The following is a 27,294-nucleotide window of genomic DNA, read 5'->3' as shown; positions in this document are numbered from 1 at the left end:
ACAAAGTGCCTTACAGGCTCATCACGAAGTGTCTCACAGGCTTGGTCTGGCGTGTGCTAGCTAGGGATTTGGCAGATGTCAATCAACTAGAGTTTAAATGGCAAGGCTTTATTGCCTGCGAGGAGGGGATTTGTGAAGATTGTGGATAGGTTCATGGTCATTCTCGCAGTGACATTTACTTTAGCGAATAGCCTGAAGAACGATCCATCACTGAAGATGGTGGAAATTGGAAAATAATCTTTGCCTTACATGATGGGATAGAGAGCGATGATTAGAATGGCTTTCACTGATTCTATCCACAACAGGGGTATCAGTTATGTGGTTGCAGTATTTAAAGTAATTGTGGGAATAGTCGTTGTGATGGTACTTCACATTGTCATGATTATTATAGAAAACGCAAATCTTTACTGCCAACTATCATAATGGCCTGTCTTATTCCCCATTGTATTTTACATCCTAGAAATGGATGATTCAGTTCATGCTAATGGCAGGGTGAACAGTTTAAGCCAAAGTGATCCCAGTGGTCAAGCTCTCTGTTCTGAAGCACATTGTCTGACTACCTGTATCCATGGCAACTTGGAAGGAGGGAGAGAGAGAGAGAGAGAGGGATTGGAGATGAAGGAAGAGAACTGTGGCATATTTGTTTCTATTTTGTCCCACAATGCATTGGACAAGACAGCATATGTCTAGCGCGCATACCGGTGATTCACAGGGACACGTTTCTGCCTTTGGCCACCTTTCCTCTCTTCTGTCGGTGACATTTAAAAGAACATCGAAAATGACCAAAGTCGAAGTATGATTATTCTTCCCGCAGCTCTTTCAGTTTGTATTTGCTCTTGTTGTTTAGTTGTTTAGACAGGGGTCTCCTGGGAATTCTTGAGCAATTACAAAGTGCTGATCTATTAACACATCTGATATTTAGCAAGCTAGCAGGCAATATGCATTCCAATGGAATTTCTCACAGGGCTAGCGCAGGCCGCTAACACAAACATATGAAGGACATGCTACCCAACCCAATACCCCAGTCTGCCTCTAAAGTGACCGGCTGTGTAACAGAGGCCACCCTAGCGGTGGAGCTATTCAGAGAGGAGGCAGGAGACAGAACTGCCATTAACCTCTGAACTGGGTTTATTTACATGTGCCAAAGAACTTTGTACAAAAAGACATTTATGAACACGACACCTGCATTTTTTTCATTCAGCAGACGCCCTTATTGAGAGCAACCTACAGTAGAGTACATACGTTTTTATATTTTATTTTTCGTACGGGTCCCCTGTGGGAATCAAACCCACAACCCTGGCGTTGCAAGTGCCATGCTCTACCAACTGGGGGTCACACGGGTCGCATGACACATGGGACTATGCACGGATTTCAATAATGGTGGTCATGGCCTACCACCTACCACCAACAAACAGTGGCCAGCATTGTTTCTATACTGTGGCTCATTCTGCCCTCTCCGGACTAAATCAACCAAGTAGGGGTTTTTTCAATGATCATCAAAGTAACATTTTATAGCATTTTATCAATAAACAATCGAAATAAATACGTTACTATTACAACATAGTTCCAATTAATCACTCTATATTAGAAATAGTGATTTGAACACACTTCCTCTGGGTTAACAGACTCCCCCCTCTAACACAACAATCGAAGATGCTCCTGGAACAGCTAAATGATTGGTACCGAACTCCCGGAGAATGTGTTGTGTAATGTAGATGTGTGTAGTGCAAATGTCTGATTATACGGCAAGTACAAATACAAGGCTCTGACTGACACCAGCTCATGGTAAAAGAGGTAGGGGAGGTTTGGAGGGCATCCGCGGGCACCATGCTTTGTTAGCCTGTAATTACATTTGGGGCCTCTGGTGGAGAATGAGCGTTGTTTCATCCCTAGTCCACTTACACTCTCATCAGCTCCACTAAGCGAATCCAATGCACCTCAGTTCTCTGCGGCCAATTTCTCCCCCAACCGCCATGCTCATTCTCCTTACTCTCATCCGATCCCTCTCCCATCAACCTAACAGCTTTGGGAGGTAGAGAGGCCAATTGTGTACCAGAATGAACCCCATCACGACCTAAAATAAGGGACATGCTGCCCCTTTCCTTCAGTTTCGATACATCCTTCTGTCAGGTCACCCTTTCTTTTCCTTTGTCGCCCCAAATACATTTTGTTTTCTTGGCAGCATAAGTACTCTGACTGGAAAAACCACTCCGCCCCTAGTGATATCAATCAGAGCCAATCAGAGCCTTGTGTTTTGACGGCATATGCTATAATGAAGCCTTAATGAAACCCTTTTAGGGTAATCGTTTCTTCTCACCGTTCTGAGAGTGATTGCATTGATCGAGTTAACCTGTCCTCGGTACGTAGCTCAGTTGGGGACAGGAGGACAGAGACTGCTGCATCAAAGCCGGGTGCTAGCTGAGACTCCATGGCGGCGGCGACTAAGCGTGACTGGGCACCGTGCCACCACCGCCCATGGGGCTTCCATTCTCTCTCAGCCAGGTTTGGCTCCTCGCCGGAGCCTCGCGGTCTGGTCTGTCTTCTGTGCTCTGGCGTGGAGGTTGGAGTGGGGCGCGGTGTGTGACGGGCGCTCTGGGGAGAAAGCGCTTTCATGTCGGCCCAAGTTTCCCTCCTTCAGGTGTGTCGCTGCACAGTGGCCTGATTTTAACCCCATAGTTTGACCTTTCTTCCTGGGTAATTAAAGGTCAAAAGCGCACTGATAATTCCCAAGGATGTATAGAAATATGAACGTCATGCTCGAGCACACCCACACATTTAGGGATGGCACTTTGTCAAATGCACGGCAGTTGCATATTGAGTGTGGGGCGTGCGCGGGCGTTCGTGCGCCCGAGCGTGCGTGTTCATACGAGCGAGAGACAAAGTGGCTAGTGGAGTATTAAAGTTGTAATTGGAAAGTTCTATACCCAGGTACAGTGCTGGCCTGGCTGCCGCACAATAAGGCCACTCTAATTGCTGCACATCGTTGTTCTTGTGAAAGCAACATCTTTTATATTCCACTCCATTTACCCCAAACGGCTAATCATACTCTCTCTTTTTTTTTTTTTTACTTTTTAGTTTTGAGGTACCAGCTAAGTCCTTTCCTATCTGTGTGTGCTAATTGGAATCCTTGGATCAATGGCAGATTTGCACTAGCACTAAGAGTTACTGTGCTGAAATAAGATGAGAGGAAAGGGAGAAGAGAGGAGAATATGAGAGGAGAGTAAGGGAGGACAGGAGAGGGGAGTGTAAGGAAGGACAGGAGATATAGGAGAGTGCAGACTATAGTAAAGTGAGATTCAGCTGCTGGGCAGGTAGTCTCATTGTGGCATGTCTGTCACCATAGGCTGGGTACACAAGGGAGCTGCCAAACTGTGGCCACACGCACACAAACACACACACACACACGCAAACTGACTCCCCTGGCAGATGCTTTCAGACATGGACTAGACACATGGGCCCCTGCAGAACTTATGTACTGACAGATATTGCGTAAACATGGCTTTGGCTGGATTGATTGAATGCCAGTGTGGGAGGCATCTTGGCTCTGCTGTTGTCACCGTGGGCGTGCTGTCCCAGCAGCAGAATGCAACTAATGCAAGGTGACTACAGCCTGCACCGCGTGCAGGACAGGGGACAGCAGCCTTATTCAGGAAGACAGAGGCAACAGTGCCAGGAATTGTCCTGACAAAGCTTGACTTCTTTCTGTGAATAACAGGACAAGTGCTAATGGCACCCTCTCAGCCTGGTCATTCCTGCATGTTTTGTTGATAATGGCGGTAAAGTAGGTGACTTTCAAAGGGGCAGTGTGATCAAAGGGGCAGATGTGTTCGGACCTTGTTTTGTGTGCGAGTAAAGTACGTGATGATATGCATGACAGTTAATCAAGATATACTTTTCTGTCCTTGTTATAATGATTTTGTTTGAATAGGCCTACAACTTACCGAGTTTGGTACATTCTGTACACACTTTAGCCATTTCACAATGCGTGGCGTGCTCTTGACACAAACTATAGCACTAATACGCACGTACACCCCCCCCCCCCCCCCCCCTCTGCTGGAGAGTAGCCCATGTTTTCGTCTGACCTGTCAGTGTGGAGCATATCGGTTGGAGAACCTCCGACGCGTGAGACAGCTGTCAGTCCGGTCCTACTGGGCCTCAGCTGAAGCGTTAGCCGTCAGGGTCAGAGAATGCCTCAGAGAGCAAACTGCCCTCGCTGCCCTCTCTGCCCTCTCTGCCCTAAACCTAGACACAACGTAGAACACATCACAAAGACTCTCCTTTTATTAGCCTGCGCAGGCCTAGAACGTTAGCTTTCATGTTGTGACCAGCATCTGCCCGCCTGACTTTGGTTAGCTACTTTGTGGCATGGGTCTAATGCCTGAGGCCTTATGCTAATGCTAGCACGTTATCGTTGAGGTTGTGAGCCAGCATCTGTGCACCTGACATTGGTTAGCTTCTTTGTAGCATCAGGCCAATGCCAGAGGGAGACCAAGTGATTAAACAACCGTACCAATGGATAAAAGCGCTGTTATGGTTGATATTTACTCTGACAATGCTGACAAATGTGTTCTGTTTGAAAAGGATATTGATCTCACAGATAAGAGTGGACGAGAGAGTTCAGAGAGACCACCCTCTCCCTAAATGACGTGGGTGCCTTTGCTCTCTTCCACTCCCCCCTTCTCCCCTCCTGTGTGCCTCTTCATCTAAACGCTAGGCTAGCAGTAACATTTAATTAGCATCAAAAGGCCAGGCTCGATGCAATACCCATGAGCAGTGACATTTGTATGGAGAGACAGGCATCCCTCAGTTGACCCAGGGCTTCACAGTGGGGTTCTGGCAGTATCAAACGGAATTGCTCACCAGCAGCTAACGCTGCTTAGCGTCACACTATATTAGCTACCATGCGCCAGCCCAATAGCGTGTTAGCTAGCATATGCTAACACCACTCTGCCACTTACCATGTTAGCTACCTTACGCTAATGTTAAAGCTAACACTACTCAACCCCACAATCCCACAGCCACTCCACAGAGATCTCTGGGTGAAAAAAACACACAGGCAGGAAAATAGAGGGAGCGAATGAATAAGTAAACCCTCTCTTTTCCATTCCCCTCCAGCCTTTCCCCTTTATATGACATATCTCCAAGTGGCACAGTGCGAATGAGCTGGAATTGTATTTTTTCTCCTTTGGCCAAGTTTTATGCATTCATGTGAAACGATAGGGTTGTGGAGCTGCTCGGGCCTCCAGCCCAGTGGTAACCTTGGCGATATACTGTGTACTGAGGGAAAAAGGGGTCAGATATTTATTAAATAGTGTAGTGCAACTTCAAATTAATGCCAGGCATTGGCAATTGGCTACTGACCACAGGTTGGCCAGCTCAAACCACAGGTGTCGAAGTTACAATTATGTGATCTCAAGCAAGGCACTGGCGTAGCATCGCCTCAGTAGTCACCCTGCAGTACAGTATAAATTATAGAGCACAGGAGCCCTATCCAAGTTGTTCAGTGTGTGTGTATACTTTACTTTGTTATTCATGTAACAACTGACGCTTACTACGCCTAGCTATTTCTTCAGGCAACAAATTCGTTGTATATTCTTTTTGCCATTTCTTTCTCTGCTTTGCATATTGACGGAAGGTGTTCACCTGTAGAGACGGTATGTATTGTTGACTTCTGTATCGTCTCTAGAGAGCTGGGAGTCATGTTGATCTGTGTCGGCCACGGTGACAGAGGGGCAGGATGGATGGTCTCACCGTCGAGAAAACGGAGTGGAATCGCTGCGTTTTACCCAGCCCGACATCGAAGACAGATGGAGCTAGCGCAGCCTGAGCAGAAACCATAGCAACAGTGTGTGCTCTGCAACCAGGAAACTAGCAAGGCCAATCGGAGGAGGGATGCATGCTTCTCACATATGGCGGCATTGTCTCTGAGGAACACTCGCAGGAAATAATGGAGTGAGGAGGATCCCAGCCGGGAGGAGCCGTCACTCCCATAGATCATTGTGTGGAATATGTTCATTTGTGTCTGGAGGGTGATGACTTCATACAGTGTGAAAGAACCCAGAGCTGTTGTAGTTATAGATTCTTGGCAACATGACACTTCCTTGGCAACAACCATTAGTTAAATGGAGTTTGACTGACAAGAAAGGTTGAGGCTATCACTAATTGCTTCAAGGAAATGCTTAGAGATGTGTTTGTGCTAGTGGGAAGGTGTTGTAACCTGTAGGGATGTGCATCCAGCTGAAACTGAAACCATTGTTTGATCATTTAAATTGTTAAGCGTTGCGGGGCGTGTGGATTTGATCCATGTTGGCCAGTCATGTCTGTTGTTTCGGATGACCTTCATGGGAAGAAGACAGATTATTGAGCTATGAATGTGCGATTAATGTCATCATGACTCTAAAGCAGGTGCACGTCAAATCAGATGTCACCCAAATGCCCTTGAGGTGTCTCTATTAGTAATATAGAATGTGGAGATAAAACAGATATAACCTCTGCAGATGACAGACTGCTATTGGAAAAGTTAGGTCGTTGTCCTTTCATCAGGCAGGAGAAAACCAGTCGTGGGTTACAGAGTGTAGTCCTCAGATTCAGATATGGAGCACACGCCTTAATGTAACACTCTAAGCAGCAAGGTCACGAGGTCTGTCAAACACAACGTTCTGATGCAGCACTGATAGGGAAAAAGGAACCGATTGCAGCATGCTCGTGTCTCCAACCTGCCGTGAGCCCGTTGTCATTATTTTTACGAGGCATTCTGTGCATGTGAATGTTTCACATCAGGTCTGGTATTTTTAGACTTCAGTTCCACACTGTGGGTAATAGAGTCATAAATGACCTGTGTCTTCCCTTTCTTGTCTTTTTGTGGAATCACGCCTGCCATTAGCTGTTCACATGTCTGGGCGCAGATGTTCTCCTACTGCGTCTATGGCAGTTTACAGGAGCGCATGCTTTCAATGTGCTAAAAACTCTCCGTCACCTCTTGTTCTCATTCTCTCCTCCCCATCTGTGCCTGTCCACACAACTCTCATAGCTAGGGGAAGATAACTGTTAATGGCTTGCTGCACCATGCAAGCAAACAGGTGCGCCGTTGTCTGAATTCCCACCCACACAGACCAAGACAATGCAGCTCTTTTCATCCATGAATTCAAATCAAAGTTTATTTGTTGCGTTCAACGATTAAGCAGATGTTTAACCAGGTGCAGCTAAATGCTTTTGTTGCAAAAGCAAAATGCAGCTCTTGTCATCTATGACTCTATAATATGACAATAAAACTATAGCTGTGTTTTGTGTATGTCTTTATGGATCCATTTCAAGAGCTGTTAAAAAGTTATAGCATGAACCACCAGCCAGATGAAACCTGCTCATTGTCTGTCATTTTGGGTAGTAATTGTGGCGGCACAGTTCGCAACTCCCTTTGAAGAGCTGTGAAAATGGTGTTTATTGAGGAGTTATCACTTTGCCATTTTTGGGGTGGAAGTGAACCCCTTTTAAGGGAATTGAATGGTTGTTATCTGAGGCGTGCAGCCCCAGCGGTGTGTTAAGTTGCCTGTTCAAATGTGTATGGGGAGTGAGTGATTCCACTCAACAGTCAGAGGGTAGATTACATACAGTATTTGTCAGTCAAAACTGGCGCCAACGGCAACGACGTCACACTTCAGTTGCATGAATATATAAATCAAGAGATGCATCACTTAGGATCAAGTGGATGACCGCCACAGACTGTATACCCTGGTGTTACAGCGCCTGTCACACACTCTCATAGAGGACACTATATACACAAAGAAAGGTTTGAACAGTCATAGTTAATGTTGTGATTTATCTTGGACAAACACACATAGTCAGATCTTCTCATTAGAACAAACAACCCCCCCCCCCCCACTGACACACACACACACACCGTCATAAGTGTGACCGTTTCCTCTCCTGCCGCTTTGACGAGGCAGTGCTTTGTAGAGAGAGCTGCCATCAGGCAGTACTACTGTAAATTAGCCCCGTCGTATCTCTCTGGTTCTATAGCAGCCGTAGTATCGTCCAGGCACAGGGAGACACTAAGCTCCAGAGAGAACCCACATTTGATCTGCCTGTGTTTGGTCTCTTAGACAGGCCAGGCCACCTCTGTTCCCCCTCTCCTCTCCTCTTCTGCTTTGTGTCCAAGAACAGGCTCTACCCTCCCAACACCACCACCACCACCACCACCCCTCCGCTCTACTCAGTCTCATTACGGAGCATACTCAATCCCCAGGTTCTTTTGTCTTTCCCTGGCTACACTCATTCAGCATGATCAACAGGTCTCTTGGTTTTCTTTTTGCCCTGTTTACAATGTGCTGAAGGAGTCATGCAGAAGCATTGTGTACAGGTATTGTGTTTAAATACAAAAGGGATAACCACTTGTCTGGCTTAGACTGTTAGGACTGTTAGCCTATTTACAAACTTGGAAACATTACAGAAATCCAAAGAAATGCTGTTGTTAACACGTTGTTTTTTTGTAGATTTTTCGGTATTCTGTCCTTGTCATTGAGCTGTTGCTAACTTTGGAATAGGAAAGCGTTATTGGAAAGTTTCATGCAGGTCTAGTGCACCTTGCTTTAGTTCGTTCTTAGTTTTAACAAGACTCCCCAGATTTGAAGTGCCTCTCTGTGACTCGTCTCCTCGTCTCCCATGGTTTGGAGGAGGACACTTGTTAGTTTCAATCTCCGTCTGGCTCTGGAGCAAGCCGACATACCCAGTGTCCCCTCCTTCCAGTCAGGGCTGTGGAGAAACTGTCACATCCATAAAATGAAATGAACCTGACATCCTCCAACCGCTGTGGATGCTCCTCACCCCATCACCCCCCTCCCCAGCACTATCACTCCCTGTTCCCCTACCAACGCCACTGTAACCACAGCGATGGAGCCGAGCTAGACGACCCAGCCGGCGGGTGGATGGAGCTCACAGCTGTATTATTGATGGGTCGGAAGTCTGGGCGACCGGTGGTGCGTGACGGTTCATCTTATGTAAGGAGGGCGCCGCGCAAGCTGATATGGATACATCGGGTGTTCTAATATTGTTAGACCTTCATATAAAGGTCGGTGGCTGGTGATAGCGCATGGTACTGGTAACTGTGGTAACTGAGTAGATATAACCTCCTGTCCGTGAAATAGTAATACACTCGGTTTGAGTTCTCCAGGAACCTTCACATGCATGGTAGGAGTTGATTCGATGTGACTGCTGGCTCACTTCAGGAGAAATAACAAATTCCTTTCAGGTGTAGTTGAGGTGTAGTAAAAAAAAAAGTGATTTCTTTTTCATTCCTGCAACCACCAAAACTATTTTATACACATTTACCTATATGGGAAATCAAACATATTTGACTGTTACGTGTCTATATTGGTGGGGAATGCAAGCAATGTAACAGTCAGCATTGTAACTAACACTCACTTTCAAACCTCCCTTCTCAAGACACAAGACACAAGGAGGTATACACTGCCACTTGGTGGCTGAGGCTATAACTGAGGTGAATCTATATCTACAATACTATATCTACTCTTAGTGAAGATTGATCATCACCGCAAGCTTCAAACAGTTGAAGCGTCTGTCCCCTTAACTCTCCAATCCCCCTCCAGAGACTGTTAAGTTATTTAGCCTGGCATCTTTTCATAGGCACAGTATGCCTACCATGGCTAGGTAATTAGACCATAGGGAACATAAAGAGCTCACTGTCGGCTTCCTCGGGATAACGCTGCAACCGAAACCTCTGTAATTGTATCATGGCGGAGCAACAAAAACAAGGCATGACAGCCGCGTTACACCCAGTCAAAAAACTGTGAAGCTATTTAGATTACCTTCACTATGTGGCTCGGAGTGGTGGAACCGTAGAACTTGTGGAATCGTGTTCATCAGGCACAACAATTCCGTTATCGAGAATAACGTTGGGAGAATGTCCGTCACCGAGATTAACATTACTGAGAATAACATTGGGCAGATGAATGTCATTTACTATAAGTTATAATATAAAGTGTTCAGAGGATTTTAGAGCAGATGATTGCTTTCCGCTTGTTTGTTTTCCATTGGGGTTCAGTGTGGAATTCTTAACCATATCCGTTTTCTTTCCCAGAGAAGTCTTCATATCTTATTTATTTGATGACCTTATTTAGAGCTGCCTCTCTGTCTCAGGCGATGCCACTCAGCATAAATTATACACATCATGTTCTAGTTCAGACGACGTCACGGCGAATGGGGACGCATGGAGGGCTTTGAGGGGCGGCAGGTAACCTAGTGGTTAGAGCGTTGGGCCAGTAACCGGAAGGTTGCTGAAACGAATCCCCGAGCTGACAAGGTAAAAAATCTGTCGTTCTGCCCCGAGCAAGGCAGTTAACCCACTGTTCCCCGGGCACCAAAGACATGGATGTCGATTAAGGCAGCACCCCCCCCCCTCTCTGATTCAGAGGGGTTGGGTTAAATTACAGAAGACACATTTCAGTTGAATACATTCAGTCGGACAACTGACTAGGTATCCCCCTTTCATGCTGCTAGTCAGCAGTCGCTCTAGATACATACACCTGTGTCAGTTCAGACACTCATGCTCAAGGAACATGTGTTAATCAATGCTACTGCAGACCTCACTAAAGTAAAGAACATGTTGTTTTACCTCTGCTCTGCTTGGCAAATAACTGTCAATATCTTGGATGTTCACAACTGGACTTTTTAAAGCACTTTTCATTTTGTATTAGAACCAAACGGGAATCGAGTCAGTGACGACACCACCTTAAGCCATAATCAGTCCCTTGGTGTAGACTACATGCTTTGGAAATACAGGATTCCATTACAAGCTATGATAACCGCTTTAGAGAAACTAGCTTTACTTCAAAGCTAAGTATGATATGATCACGATTTGGAGACAAGCTTCACTTATCCAATCTTTTCCAGACGCATTCCGCTGGAATTACCCAGCCAGGGTATGTTCATATTATCCTAATGTGGTTCAATACTGTCGGGCATTTATAGATTGGATCCAACTCAAGTACCTAGCTCAAATGTATATAGCGCCATCTCTTACGGCCTAAAACTTCAACCTCCAACATTGACGCTCCAATGCAATTCCAGGGCCTGTATTCATGAAGCGACCTATAGTAGGAGTGCTGATCTAGGATCAGGTCCCTCCTGTCGATGTAATCATATTCCTCATGACAAATAAGGCAAAAGATTGGAACTCCTGCTCTGAGACCTCCCAGTTCCCTAACCTGCATACTCCTCCGCATCTCCTGCGGTCAGCCGTATTGAAATGAAAAATGGAATCGATGTGCAGGAAATGTGTGTCTCGTGTCATGAAACTGACAGAGACGCAAGGGGTCTCTGTTTTATATTTGGACGGGGGTGAGAAGAAGCCAGGATAAAAGTATGCATTCTGTTTTCCTGGCTTTATCATAGTGTATCAATTAAAGACACATGGCAGAGATTTACTAAGTGTGAATCAAAGTCAGCACCTATATTAAAAAAAAAGGGGAATTGAACATTGAGGACAGAACAAATAAGATCTAGAGATAAAGTGTGAATAGCGGCGGCTGGCTGCGCACCGGGCAACACTTAGTAAATCGAGCTCATGGTCTGTGGCTTCTCTTCTGAAGACTCTAGTAGTATTTGCAAGGCTCCCAGACTGTCCATAAGAATCAATGGTAAAACCATCAGATGCTAATAATGATGTGAACCGCTGGGACAGAGGCAAAAACCAACCAGGGCAGACCGCTGCTTATAAGAATCGACCGATTGTTCCAGTTAAATCATACTGAGCAAATTAGGTTCTTATCAGGGCAGCGCCGTAGTATTACAACCCAGATATCTGGCAGCTAGCACCCAGCAGCAGGCTTTCAACCATGTGTGCTGTGCTTTGTGCATTTCTCTCTCTCTCTCACACACACACCTTATAAGATGAGAGAAGGCTGCTGAGAGCACTGTGCTAATTCTGCCCAGGATGTTGTCTGATGCCTAATGTTGAGTTTCGAAGATGGGTAGCACATGCCAGTATCTTTCCCTCTGGCTATTTTCTTTCTAGCTAATCAAGCTACATGTCTCATAGCCCTGGTGTACATGCTCCAATTCAGTGGTTCACCATGTACTGACACTTCTCCTTATACCCTGGCCTCAAGGGTCTTACTCAGCTGTGCAATTCCAACTAGAAGAGCTCAGATTAACTTGTGTATTTCTCAAGAAAGAGATCGTCAGCTGTCATCCACTTCAACATTTTAGTGGACACTCTTATCCTGAGCAACTTACCGGAGCAGTTAGAGTTAAGTGCTTTGCTCAAGGGGACATCAACAGATTTTTCCCCCTAGTCAGCGCGGGGATTCAAACCAGCAACCTTTGGGTTACTGGTTGTATGCTCTTATCCGCTAGGCTACCTGCCACCTTTACATTGTGGTGACGTGGACAGTTTCTAAACATTAGACCACACAGAGGTCAAGCACAAATAGTGTGTCTGATTCTGATCGGCCCTATAGGATGTTTGGGCTGGGTGAATGATCCGAACGGACAGCTTTGGTCTCCTCAGCCTTTTTACAGCCTTTTAGAGTCAGCTGATACCCTGAGTAAAAGCCTACCGCAGATGGAGGAATGAGGGGATGAGAGAGGAGAGGAAAAGTGGTAAAAAAAAAAAAAGGGATACGAGTTTTCGTCCCGGTGGGGTATTGGGGGATTGTGAAAGTCAGAGTGGGTGTTTTGGGCTCGGTTTTCATCACGCACAGCTGGCGAACAGGAATAATTCATTCTTCCACTGTCGTAAAAAACACCACTTTTTTTAAACGTGGCACCATCAAGATTTTTTCCAAAAGTCACCCAAAACGTTTCCCGATTTAAATGCTATTTCTATCACTTAAGGAACTAAGGTGACTTATAGCGAACTCTTTTTTTTCAACTGGTAGTATACACTCTCTCGTAGTGTACTATACCTTCAAATCTTCCCTACTGTTAGGGTTTAATGAGAAGTAATCAAAACATGCTACATACTTCGCATATCGTCGCTCCAAGGAGCCAGAGGATAAAATAGGTTAAAAATACATTACATCACACAGGAAGATAACTTTGTACTCCTCCAATAGAATTCACCATCAAAGAGCATAACATAATGTCGTTCACAACATTCCTGCCTCCCACCCACTCCTCTTTCCTTTTGTCTTCCAACTATCAAGTTCTGCTGCTCTGAAGACAACCATGACTAGATGGGACTTTGTTCTCCTGGAAATGTGTTACATTTCTCTAATTGAGTGGGTGGGTGACTTTGCGAGAGAAACACACCTGGTTGACTTAGCACGTCGTTAGAAGCTGCTAACACGTCATTAGAAGCTGCTAACACGTCGTAGAAGCTGCGCTGCTGAGCTGTACAGTCGTCTTATTATCGTGTTAGGTATGCGTCATGCCTGACTGGCGTTGGTCCAGCTCAATGTGTCCTCAAGGCAGGAGAGGAGGCAGAGATGGGTGCCACGTCTCCTCTCCCTTGTTGCAATGTTTGTGTTCGCAAGGAGGTTCAAAGTTTGAGTTGTAAACAACGATAATGGACCAGTGCCATAGGGCAAGCTTGGCATTATCAGGCCTCAGATAACGGCTTGTAGTTGTTCTCTGTCCTGTCATGCAAATGCTGTTTTCAGCCACAGCCAGCAAGACATTGGAAATACATTGGAAATACATTTTGCACAAATGGTCCCAGTCCGCTAGTCTGCATCATTAGGCCAGTGTTTCCCACCTCCATTCATTGAGTACCCCCAACAGCACACATTTTTGTTGTTGTCCCAAATAACCACACCTGATTCAACTTGTCAGCTAATCATCAGGTCCTCAATTAGTTGTCTGGGACTACAGCAAAAAGGTATCATGTTGGGGGGTACTGGAGAGCTGGAGTTAGAAACACTGCATTAGGTAGGTGCAGAGAGTTTTTGTGAGTTCCATTGACACTCTGATATATAGCCTCCGGTTGGTCTATATCCCACTGAAACAGAACTGTTGTACAACAAGTTGTATGTACATTTTTGCCAATGTCAGTTCTTTTTACACCTGTATGCTGTTTAACCAAGAATCTAGCCACTGGGGTGGGTTTAAAAAACAAATTGTCGGGACAGTAGCTACAGCACCGAAGTGGAAACCAACACGTTCTGACTCCACCAAAAGAGCAACAACCTCTCATTTTCGCTTTCACACTTCAAGTGTTTTTTTTTTACTCACAATTGAGAAGTTTGAATGGTAACTGAGGGTTCCATACATACAGAGTTCTACCCCTCAGTCTGTCGCCACTGGTCCCTGACAGTGTTAACTCAGGGAGAGGTGACTGCGTCGCCCGCTACGTGTCTCTTGTGCTTAAAAGAGAAAAGCCATTCAGTTCGCGGCTGTCGTGTCCAACATCCAAGGGGTAATTCCAAACAGAAAGCGAAGTAAGCGAGCCGTCTCCTGTTACAACGGATCAATGCTCCTCCATGCCGAGGCCTTGTCCGTTCTTCCGATGGGTGGGTTAAGGATTGTGGACGAGCGCCGGGATATGCACGTGGGATGGTTGAGAAGAATGGGTGGACGATAACGTGCGCTGCATATGAAGCAGCAGCCCGTCTCTAAAGGCACTTCTGTGATTGTGTATCATTTTTCTTACCCTTATTTTACCAGGTAAGTTGACTGAAAACACATTCTCATTTACAGCAACGACCTGGGGGATAGTTACAGGGGAGGGGGGGGGGGATGAATGAGCCGAGGGAGAAGGAGGAGAGGAGGGCGTGAGTGAGATGCAAATTAGCTGGAGCTGTACTGAAGTCTTGCTCTGCACTATAGAAGGGGGAAGTAGATTTAGATAGATGTGAAAGGGGGCCTGCAATGTTGCATGTGCTCAACGGTAAAGCATACATCATACCACAGCTGCCCGCAAAAAGGCTCATGCGGTAATTAATGTATAAGGAATTCCTAAGTGCGTAAACAAGGCTTAATAACAGTGTGATATAATTGGAGTTTGTGCACTCTTGTGAGTATGTGTGTGCATGTGTGTTAATATTGCTGTGTGTGTGCGCACGTGTGTAGGTGCGTGTAGGCTTTAAAATGACTGTGGGTGTGTGTTTACATGATGCCCATGAACTGCTAGGTTGGTTGAGTAAGGATGGGGGAGAGGGTCATTAGTAATCTCTTTGATAAGAGATGGAGCTGGAGGACCAGAGGGGCAATCTGCAGCTCCCACCACACACACACACACACACATGCACACACACTCATCTTAGCCCTGGATCCTACAGTATGGATTAATGAGCTTTCTCTGTCTGTAAATCCACCCTGGGTCTCCCAGGCCCTTCCAGTTCGCTGAGAGGGAAGGGAATTATGGGAGTTCTGGAGGGCTAGTGGGCCAGCAAAGGACTGGGCCCCCAGCTGCTAGATGGAGCGACGACTACTCGGGCCACACTGTGGCCTCACTGGGATTTTTATGTCTCTGTGTGGTGTCAATGCCCTGTGAATCAGAGTCATTTGAACTAGTGTGGACTGTGCCGTAGTGTAACATGCAGAGAACTATAGGTAATTGGATTGTAAATATGATCTTGTAACAGCTGGCAGTAAATGGGCATTTGTCAAGGGCATGGGTAGCACCTGAGCTTTGCATGTGGGTGGGTAAGTAGGTGGAAGGATTTGTTTGTGCGCGCGTGCGCGTGTTACCGATAACAATGATCATTGTGTGCATGTGTGCGTATCTGCACATACACATGAGAACATACATCTGAGTCAAACATGTGTATCCATGCACATAATGTGTCCAAATCAGTCATGTGCCAGTACATCTGTCTGTAGCCCACTCTGCCTCCTGGACACAAAAACAAAGACCCAGAAAGGGTGAATCAAGGCCCAGACAGACCGTGTCCAGGCGCATCCTCAGAAGATGGAAATAACGAGCCTTTCTCGGCTCTCAGCTGCAGTGAGCGCTAGCAGTTCGAGTGCCAGAGGCAGGAGACATTGTATCATTCACTTACTGAAGGACAAGGGCACGGGCAACTCATATTGACATTATTGATGATCATAATTCTAATGACTAGTTACTCTGACATGCATCTATTTTTGCGTCCCAAGTGGCACCCTATTTCCCAGAGCCCTGGTCAAAGGTAGTGCACTAATATAGGAAATAGGGTGCCATTTGGGTTACAGCCTACATGAACACTTAGCTCTAGCAGCTTCCTCCTCCTCTCATTCTCACTCACTCTTTTTTGTTGTTGCTGAGTCACCACGCAGTGAGACGGAGAGACTGCCAAAGAGCACTGTGACACTTTGCAAACACACACACACACACTAGGCTTGGGCCGTATAGAGCCCCACAGTGGAGGTGTCATAATACTTGTAAAACCTAGTGGTCAAACAGGGAAATGGTTCCATTCGTTTTTCCACCATTCATTTTTCCCATAGGGAATTTTAGACACACTAAAAATACACTAAAAATAAGGTGTTTCATGTAGGCTTACCCTGGCGTGACGTTTTGATAACCATGTAAATCTCTCTTGGACAAGGTTACTTTTATCAACATATTCAGCTCTATTTACTCTGATTCGAAAATGCTAATTAGCATTAAAGTAGACATCATGCAAGACTACAAATCCCTGCACGTCATCTCTAGCTGACACCTTTGCTAACTGGTATTGTGTCAATTTAAAACTTGCACAATATAGTTCACAGAATTTTCAATTTAAAGACATTTTATCCAATTTATTCAGGATTAAATTTAGATAACATTAGGTAGTTAATCCAGAGATTTTAAACCTTTGCCTCGATTCGGCAGTCTGTCTAGATCACCATGGCATTTGAGTGTTCGTATATGCTGTAACCCAAATGGCCCCGTATTATCCAATTGTGTTTTTTTATTTGTTTCTTTGCGTTGCTTGTAACTTATTTTTTAACTTATTTTGTACATAATGTTGCTGCTACCGTCTCTTATGACCGAAAATAACTTCTGGACATCAGAACTGCAATTACTCACCATGAACTGGCAGAATCCTTTTTTTCCTTTAACGAGTCCGACGAGCCCGACGTAAATGACATACTGTTTTCCTGGGAAGAGGCCCAGATCCCCGCCATTGGCGTGACGAGAAGGCGGAGAAAAATGGGCTGGAGGGCAGGCTGCAAATGCACTTGAAGAAACTTTCAAATTTCTTGTAGTTTTCCGGATTGACTGACCTTCATGTCTCAAAGTAATGATGGACTGTAATGATGGACTGTTTCTCTTTGCTTATTTGAGCTGTTCTTGCCATCCCTACCTTGGCTCAAACGCATTAAGAAGGAAAGAAATTCCACAAATGAACTTTTAACAAGGCACACCTGTTAATTGAAATGCGTTCCAGGTGACTACCTCATGAAGCTGGTTGAGAGAATGCCAAGAGTGTGCAAAGCTGTCATCAAGGCAAAGGGTGGCTACTTTGAAGAATCTCAAATATAAAATATATTTAGATTTGTTTAACCTCTCTAGGGTATGTGGGACGAAATCGTCCCACCTACTCAACAGCCAGTGGAATCCCGTGGCGCGATATTCAAATACCTTAGAAATGCTATTACTTCAATTTCTCAAACATATGACTATTTTACACCATTTTAAAGACAAGACTCTCGTTAATCTAACCACACTGTCCGATTTCAAAAAGGCTTTACAACGAAAGCAAAACATTAGATTATGTCAGCAGAGTACCCAGCCAGAAATAATCAGACACCCATTTTTCAAGCTAGCATATAATGTCACATAAACCCAAACCACAGCTAAATGCAGCACTAACCTTTGATGATCTTCATCAGATGACACTCCTAGGACATTATGTTATACAATACATGCATGTTTTGTTCAATCAAGTTCATATTTATATCAAAAACCAGCTTTTTACATTAGCATGTGACGTTCAGAACTAGCATACCCACCGCAAACTTCCGGTGAATTTACTAAATTACTCACGATAAACGTTCACAAAAAACATAACAATTATTTTAAGAATTATAGATACAGAACTCCTTTATGCAATCGCTATGTCCGATTTTAAAATAGCTTTTCGGCAAAAGCACATTTTGCAATATTCTGAGTAGATAGCTCGCCATCACGGGCTAGCTATTTTGACACCCACCAAGTTTGGCACTCACCAAACTCAGATTTACTATAAGAAAAATTGGATTACCTTTGCTGTTCTTCGTCAGAATGCACTCCCAGGACTTCTACTTCAATAACAAATGTTGGTTTGGTTCAAAATAATCCATAGTTATGTTCAAATATCCTCTGTTTTGTTCGTGCGTTCAAGACACTATCCGAAGGGTAACGAAGGGTCACGTGCCGGCGCGTATCGTGACCAAAAAATTCTAAATATTCCATTACCGTACTTCGAAGCATGTCAAACGCTGTTTAAAATAAATTTTTATGCGATTTGTCTCGTAAAAAAGCGATAATATTCCGACCGGGAAACCCTGTTTTCGTTCAAAGACTGAAAATCTAAAATGGACTCTTCACGTGCACGCGCGCGCCCGTCTCATTGTTCTCAGATCGACCACTATCCAAATGCGCTACTGTTTTTCAGCCATGGGCTGCAAAGTCATCATTCAACGTTCTGCCGCCTTCTGAGAGCCTATGGGAGCCGTAGGAAGTGTCACATTACAGCAGAGATCCTCAGTTTTCAATAAAGAGAGTGTAGAAGGCCAAGAAATGGTCAGAGAGGGCACTTCCTGTTTGGAATCTTCTCAGGTTTTTGCCTGCCATATGAGTTCTGTTATACTCACAGACACCATTCAAACAGTTTTAGAAACTTTAGGGTGTTTTCTATCCAAATCAAACAATTATATGCATATTCTAGTTTCTGGGCAGTAATAATAACCAGATTAAATCGGGTACGTTTTTTATCCGGCCGTGCAAATACTGCCCCCTACCCTAGAGAGGTTAACCTGTTATGGCTAGGGGGCAGTATTTTCACGGCTGGATAAAAAACGTACCCGATTTCATCTGGTTACTACTCCTGCCCAGTAACTAGAATATGCATATAATTATTGGCTTTGGATAGAAAACACTCCAAAGTTTCTAAAACTGTTTGAATGGTGTCTGTGAGTATAACAGAACTCAAATGGCAGGTCAAATCCTGAGAGATTCCTTTACAGGAAGTGGCCTGTCTGACCATTTCTTGAACTTCTTTGCCATCTCTATCTTTTACAAAGGATCTCTGCTCTAACGTGACACTTCCTACGTCTTCCATAGGCTCTCAGAGCCCGGGAAAAAACAGAATGTCGTCATCCCAGCCCCAGGCTGAAACACATTATCGCCTTTCTCAAGTGGCCGATCAAGGGACTGTGGGCTTAGGCGCGTGCCCTGGCCGCCCCCGTCTTTGTGATTTTTCCTCTGTTTGCCGAAAAGGAGATTCCCGGTCGGAATATTATCGCTTTTTTACGAGATAAATTGCATAAAAATTGATTTTAAACAGCGGTTGACATGCTTCGAAGTACGGTAATGGAATTATTTAGAATTTTTTTGTCATGAATTGCGCCATGCGCAATTGAAACGCACGAACAAAACGCCGCTATTCGGATATAACGATGGATTATTTGGGACCAAACCAACATTTGTTATTAAAGTAGCAGTCCTGGGAGTGCATTCTGACGAAGACAACAAAAGGTAATCACACTTTTATAATAGTAAATCTGATTTTGGTGAAGGCTAAACTTGCCGGGTGTCTAAATAGCTAGCCCGTGATGGCTGGGCTATGTACTTAGAATATTGCAAAATGTGCTTTCACCAAAAAGCTATTTTAAAATCGGACATATCGAGTGCATAGAGGAGTTCTGTATCTATAATTCTTAAAATAATTGTTATGCTTTTTGTGAACGTTTATCGTGAGTAATTTAGTAAATTGTTAGTAAATTCACCGGAAGTTTGCTAGTTCTGAACGTCACATGCTAATGTAAAAAGCTGTTTTTTGATATAAATATGAACTTGATTGAACAAAACATGCATGTATTGTATAACATAATGTCCTAGGTTTGTCATCTGATGAAGATCATCAAAGGTTAGTGCTGCATTTAGCTGTCTTCTGGGTTTTTGTGACATTATATGCTAGCTTGAAAAATGGGTGTCTGATTATTTCTGGCTGGGTAGTCTGCTGACATAATCTAATGTTTTGCTTTCGCTGTAAAGCCTTTTTGAAATCGGACAGTGTGGTTAGATAAAGGAGAGTCTTGTCTTTAAAATGCTGTGAAATAGTCATATGTTTGAAAAATTGAAGTTTTTGTATTTTTGAGGAATTTGTAATTCGCGCCACGCCTATCATTGGATATTGGAGCAGGTGTTCCGCTAGCGGAACATCTAGATGTAAGAGGTTAACACTTTTTTGGTTACTACATGATTCCATATGTGTTATTTCATAGTGTTGATGTCTTCACTTTTATTCTACAATGTAGAAAATAGTAAAAATAAAGAAAAACCCTTAAGTGTAGGTGTGTCCAAACTTTTGACTGGTACTGTATATATATATGATTTTTTCTACGCTTGGAAAGAAATAGCACCCTTTGTGTACACTGCCAGTAATACTGTATACCCTGGTATGGTACGTTAGGAAATCTGTATACTGCCCAACCCTAACACACACACACACACACAAACAATATCCCTCTCTCTCTTTCTCTTTCTAGTTCTCTCTGTTAGCAGCCTTGCATCTCAATTCTAATACCAGCACTCTGAGTCTTTCTCTCACTATTTAACGCTCTCTCTGCTTCTCTCTCCTTCTTACTCTGTCTCGGCAGGTAATGCAGATTTGTCTGACCTGTTAATCTTACTTTGAGACAGTGCTTGGCCCTGCTTTCAAGAGGCAGGCAGCAGAGAGAGTGTAGGTTTAATTGAACTGCTGTGGATTACATCAATAGATTGCTTTTAATCCTTCTCAGAGCAGCGCCGTCTCTCCGCTGTCCCTGGGTTTGTTATGTTCTACATAATTAGCTTTGTTGAGAGAGGCTGGGAAGCCATCTGGAAAGTATTGGGACTGGAGCTACACTTAAATTCTACTCTCTGTGTTTGACTGTACACTACATGAAAGGGTTCTACATGAAACCTTTTTCATCTGAAGAAAGAGTTATTTGACGGTTCTTTGTTGGGTGAAAACATTCTGTACTTGGAAGTAAAAAGGTTTTTCTTACTGGGGCCAAGATGAAAATATGCCTGTGTTGATGTCACGTGGGAGTGGTGTGTACCTCTGTGGGGTTGGGGCTGGTTTTTGCACAGTTACGTGTACTTCTCTCTTTGTGTGTTTCTGTGAGTGTTTACTAAGTGTCCTTCCTTCCGTGTAGATGTTCAAGAGGAAAGTGATGGTGCTTGGGGAGAAGCTGCTACCGGCCTTCAACACACCAACGGGTATCCCACGTGGAGTCATCAACCTGGGCAGGTGAGCCTAGTTACCAGTCCCCATGTCTCCCTAGCTACAGTATCCTATTATAAACACATACTGTATGAGACCTTAGCAACACATTTAGCTGGATTACATTGCAATAAGAAGGTGGTGCCCATTTTATACTTCTGTTTGCGTTTGAAATGTTTGACGTTTACGGCGTCGTCTTGGAGCCACAAATGAAATAACGTGTTCAACTCTGACCTGTGCGATTTTATCGGGATACCCATATGCAAGACCCCCCCCACACCCTACATAGTTAAGATAATGTTGTCACGGATCCCTCCGGAACTTTCATCACGCACACCTGTCCCCTATTCCCACTGATTAGTATTTGTAAATATGTGCCCTTTGGTTTCCATGGTCTGGTCGATTATTGTTACTGTGTCCGTTGGTGCGTGTGAGTACCTGTGCTGTGTGTTTTGGGCTTTCGTGCCCTTGTGGATTGGTCTTCGTCCCCGTGCCTTTACACGGCACGCCGTAATTTGGGGTATAATAAAAAAAAACGATTACGCGTTTCTGCGCCTGTCTCCCGACTCATTAATTCCAGCGTGACAACTGTACACTTTCTATTTTTTTTATTCTAAAAAGACATCTCTCTGGCACCTCTGCCTGCCACCTGCTTCCAATTAACCCGCCTGTCTAAGCAGACAGTTGCTGGCAAATTTAATTAACTGATTCTAGAGATAATTCCAGTTAGATGGGTAACATGGACCCTGAGTGCAGATGGGCAGGGAGGAATGATACTCCCCAATTATAAATTATAGCCACATAACTAAAGGAACTTATATGTACACAAACACACACACAACGCATACTGTACACACACACACACACACACACACACACACACACACACACACACACACACAGCAAGGGATTTCATTATAGCTCAGAGAGAAACGATGTTGCCCCATAATGTAGTACACTGATGAACAAGTACTAGATCTTTAATGTCCACACACACACGCACACACACAAACACCAAGGGAATTCAGTACAGCACAATTAATATGTTGCCTATGGGCTGACTTGAAAGTCTTAGAAGTCCTCTGTTGTATATGTAGCATGTCCCATGTGGTCTTTCATACAGTATATCGGGACTACTTATAGAATACTGTATGTGGTCTTTCATACAGTATATCGGGACTACTTATAGAATACTGTATGTGGTCTTTCATACAGTATATCGGGACTACTTATAGAATACTGTATGTGGTCTTTCATACAATATATAGGGACTACTTATAGAATACTGCATGTGGTCTTTCATACAATATATAGGGACTACTTATAGAATACTGCATGTGGTCTTTCATACAGTATATTGGGACTACTTATAGAATACTGTATGTGGTCTTTCATACAGTATATCGGGACTACTTATAGAATACTGTATGTGGTCTTTCATACAGTATATCGGGACTACTTATAGAATACTGCATGTGGTCTTTCATACAATATATAGGGACTACTTATAGAATACTGCATGTGGTCTTTCATACAGTATATTGGGACTACTTATAGAATACTGCATGTGCTCCCAAAAGGCCTCAACACATTGAAGAACCTCAAGCTAAATGCTTTGTAATTAGCGATGCGAACACATTCATACAAGGAGCTTAATGAATAATGCATAGAGAAAGCATTGAACATTTGTTTGCAAGTTACTGAATGCAAAAGCTGATCATTACCTTTGCAAGTTTCCTAAAGTGTGCAATGTACCAATTTACAATGCCATCATAAAGTATTCACACCCCTTGACTTTTTCCACATTTTGTTGTGTTACAGTCTGACTTTAAAACGGATTAAATTGAAATTGTTTGTCCCTGGCCTACACACAATACCCCATAATGTCAAAATGGAAGCCTAAATAACTTAAGGAGTAAAATTTGCTTAACATGTCACATAATACGTTGCATGGACTCACTCTGTGTGCAATAATAGTGTTTGACATGATTTTTAAATGACTACCTCATCTCTGTACCACACACATACAATTATCGATGAGGTCCCTAAGTCAGGCAGGGAATTTCAAACACAAATTCAACCACAAAGACCAGGGATATTTTCCAATGCCTCACAAAGAAGGGCACCTATTGGTAGATGAAAAAAACAAAAACAGACATTGAATATCCCTTTAAGCATGGCGAAGTTATTAATTACACTTTGGATGGTGTGTCAATACACCCAGTCACTGCAAAGATATAGGCGTCCTTCCTAACTCAGTTGCCGGAGAGGAAGGAAACCACTCAGTGATTTGACCATGAGGCCAATAGTGACTTTAAAACAGTTACAGAGTTTAATGGCTGTGATAGGAGTAAACTGAGGTGGGATCAACAACGTTGTTACTCCATAAAACGAACCTAAATGACAGAGTGAAAAGAAGGAAGCCTGTACAGAATACAAATATTCCAACACGTGCATCCTGTTTACAATAAGGCACTAAAGCCATTCACTCCTAATCTACGGGCCCTGATGTTACTTTAGCTTGAGCAGCTAATGATGGAGCCCCAAACTAATAAGAAGCATATTCATCAGGACTACATCTCTCTTTGCTTCACTCCCTTTATAGTTTCTCTTTTTCTTTCCATCCTCCGCTAATACGTTCAGTTCCATTCATCCCTTTATCACATTCTATTAATGTAGGATTAGGTCATATACTATAATGTATTGTAATGACATTCCATCTCACCTCCTCTGATTAGGTTAGTCGTAGTGTAGTTGTAATTTAGACGTCGACATACTGTTATTCTGAGACGGCTGCGAATGTCATCCTCACAGTGCACTACTTTCATAGCGAAATAAGACAGAAGGATATGGGTTGCATCCGAAACCGCACCCCGTTCTCTATATAGTGTCCTACTCACTACAGTGTACTACTTTGACCAGAGCCCTATGGGTCATGGTCAAAATGATTGCACTATATAGGAACTAGGGTGCCATTTTGGATGCAGCCATGAATTATTGGTGACCCTGGTTGACTCCAGACTTGGTTGGTGCTCTTGCTTTAGTCTCTAAGATGACCTTAATGCTTTCCTCGCCTCTGCAGAGGTAGACTGGTTATTGATCTACAGAGGGTGGTAAAGCCTCCCACTCTGATCCACAGACAAATGATGCGGTGCATCAACTAGCATCTGGGTTGGTGCCCAAGAGGGACAAACAGATCCAGACCTGTTTAATCTTTATACTGCGCCCTAAATGGCACCCTATTCACTATATAGTGGATGCCTTTCGACCAGGGCCCAAATGGCTTTGGTCAATAGTGGTGCACTATGTTTTAAATAGGGTGCCATTTGGGATGGCCCTTAGTTTCTGTACTTTCTTCAGCACCAAAATGCACCATTCTGGAGAGTGTTGAACAATTGTAATATCTGTCTGGATATCTGTCTCCTCGGCTCAGTGCCCTCTGAAAAGCAAGAAAGAAACAAATGATGGGCCGTTGCTCTGGGACATAAAGGAAAACACATTCTGGAGATATTGTAGGCGTTAGTGCACTAGAACCGTATAAAGCTTTGGCTCCAAGACACTAAATTGCCTCAAAGACAAACCAGGGAACTGCTGAAAGTGACACCACACCGAGGTGAAAATGGAATGTTTTTCATTACTGACACTGGTGTTGTTTGTATATCTGTATAATCTGCCTACATTTTGGAAGGAAAAAGTGTAATTGTAGTATCACATCAAGTTGCAATACTGTTTATTTCCCCATTATTACAATCTAATGAAAAGTTTGCAGAACATCCAGATTTTTTTTTTATGCTAGCATGGATTTATTGTCTTGAGTGTGAACCAGTGTGTAACGGTGTGTGTTGACTGTGGTCCTCACTTGGTGCTGTATGGTTTCTGTTGCAGTGGCACCAGTTGGAGCTGGGGCTGGGCGTCAGCCGGGAGCAGTATCCTGGCGGAGTTTGGAACGCTGCATCTGGAGTTTGTCCACCTGTCAGAGCTCTCCAACAATGGCATCTACACAGAGAAGGTATATACTACAGTACCCACAATACTGTGAGTGACTTGGGTTGCACAAATCCAAAAACTTTCCAAGTTAGAATCGTTCAACAGGAATTTCTCAAAAACCTGGGAACTTTTGGGAAGTTTTTGCAATTTTGCAAATCTGTGTGTGACTGTCTGCTACAGAATATCAGATTTTACTAGGTAAAATATGTTAAACTGTTAACATTGTATGCTTATCAGTGTATGCTGTATGTCATTATCAATTTGTGCTTTTCTTGCTGCAGTCATTACTCCAGCCTCTGGGAATATTCTTAAGAACTTCACTTTCAATTTATTTAATGGGTATTTGTGAATGTTTTTAATGGGCATGCTGAACATAATGGTAACTTTCATTGGACGATAACTTTTCCTGTCTAATTTGACTGTAAGTGTCAACGTCAGGGTACAAGGACATTTAAATCAATTTAGAAGCATATGTGATGCCTCTACTGTTATTTTTCATTCAGAGCTAATGTATTTTTTACTGTGTGGTGTTGCAGGTTATGAATATCCGAAAGCTGTTGAACAAAATCGAGAAACCTCACGGTCTCTATCCTAACTTCTTGAGTCCCGTCAGTGGCAACTGGGTCCAACGTGAGTACTGGCCTCCACCGAAGGAGATACACATTATTATATTATTATTATCATGGAACATAAGGGCACTGGCCAGCCACACTAGTAGACTGGAATTTCTACTAGACAGCCTGAGTGGCATTCTACTAGCCAAAGGTATAAAATCTGTGCCATGCGATATTTGGGAAGACAACATTTCACTCCACATTTTCTACTAGCCTGGCCTAAAAAGTGCTATCTGGCTAGCGGGCTAGCTTCATTTCCGTCACCACACTTCACATACTGTATCCACAGGAAAGCTTTTGACACTATACAAGCACCACCTTTGTAATTGTAGGACAGCAGTAAAGAACGTCTTTGGTTAACCCAGTCAAAGGCAATTCCGAGGCTTTTTTTATACTGTACAGGAACACTATAATTCCATATTATTACACTCTAGTCGTCCGTGAACTGATCTTCTGACTTTCTACACAGTCCTCCGACCTTGCAGGAGCGCTTCTATTTAAATCCTTTGGCGCATCCTTGTCATCCATCCATCCCCTTTTCTTCCTTTCTTCCTTTCACTATCAATGTCGGTCTCAAGCAGTGATGTAAATCGCCTCGCTCTGGGTTATTAAAATGATAATGAATCCAATTACGTCGGGAAATTGAATCTTTTCAGATTCAACTGAAAGGCAGAGGAATGGGAGATGCCTGAGACGGCATCTGAAGATGTGGGCCTGAAAGTCCTAATCTGGCTGATTATGGGGCTAATTGTTGTTGCGGGTGAATGGTTAATGAAGCAGGTAGATAAGGAGGAGAGGAAGGAGAGGGACTGTGGGTGTTCAGCCCGGCCTGTGTTTTTGTCAGCATGGGCACGTTGGGCACAGAGCAGAAACCATGGATTCACACACACATCTCCCCCAGTCTCTGCTGTTCTGTTGTCAAGGGCTAACAGAACGCTGCGTGATAACCTTTCACAGCGTGTAGGGGTGTGTGGTGGTGGAGGGTGCGTGTGCGTGCCTGCCTGCCTGCCTGCCTGCATGGATGTGTGTGCGGATATGTGAGTGCACAAAAAACGTCTCCAACCCAGTATCTTATCCAGAGTTGTTAAATTAGCATGAAATTGAGTAGGAGGGGGGAAAAAAATCAACAACCACAAGTGTATTCATATCTGAAGTTGTACCAACCAATTCTAATTTTATTTCAATTAAAACCACAACTGTGTGGGTACGTGATAAAGCTAGCCAGAATGACAATGTTATTTTCTGTGCTAAGGTTACTCAGAGTATGAATCTACAAATCAGTCAGTCTGTCATATCCCACAAGAGATTCCCACGTACACTCTGATTCTATTTGACTCGTTGGTTATTGGGTTTACTAA

General features: G+C 43.8%; 1 protein-coding gene across 1 annotated transcript in view; it reads left to right on the top strand.

Annotated features, from left to right (window-relative positions):
• LOC106605146 (mannosyl-oligosaccharide 1,2-alpha-mannosidase IA) overlaps positions 1-27,294 on the top strand; it is a 202,591-nt gene that overhangs the window by 162,051 nt on the left and 13,246 nt on the right. The window contains exons 5-7 of the mRNA XM_014200497.3: positions 21,268-21,362; positions 25,221-25,344; positions 25,859-25,952. Of these exons, the coding sequence (XP_014055972.1) occupies positions 21,268-21,362; positions 25,221-25,344; positions 25,859-25,952 (313 nt within the window). The remainder of the gene's footprint in view (positions 1-21,267; positions 21,363-25,220; positions 25,345-25,858; positions 25,953-27,294) is intronic.

The sequence above is a fragment of the Salmo salar genome, chromosome 05 (genome assembly GCF_965601325.2).
Source record: "Salmo salar chromosome 05, fSalSal1, whole genome shotgun sequence".
In the NCBI taxonomy this organism is placed as follows: Eukaryota; Metazoa; Chordata; class Actinopteri; order Salmoniformes; family Salmonidae; genus Salmo; species Salmo salar.
Note: the sequence above shows the minus strand (reverse complement) of the source record. Positions and strands in the feature narration are given on the sequence as shown.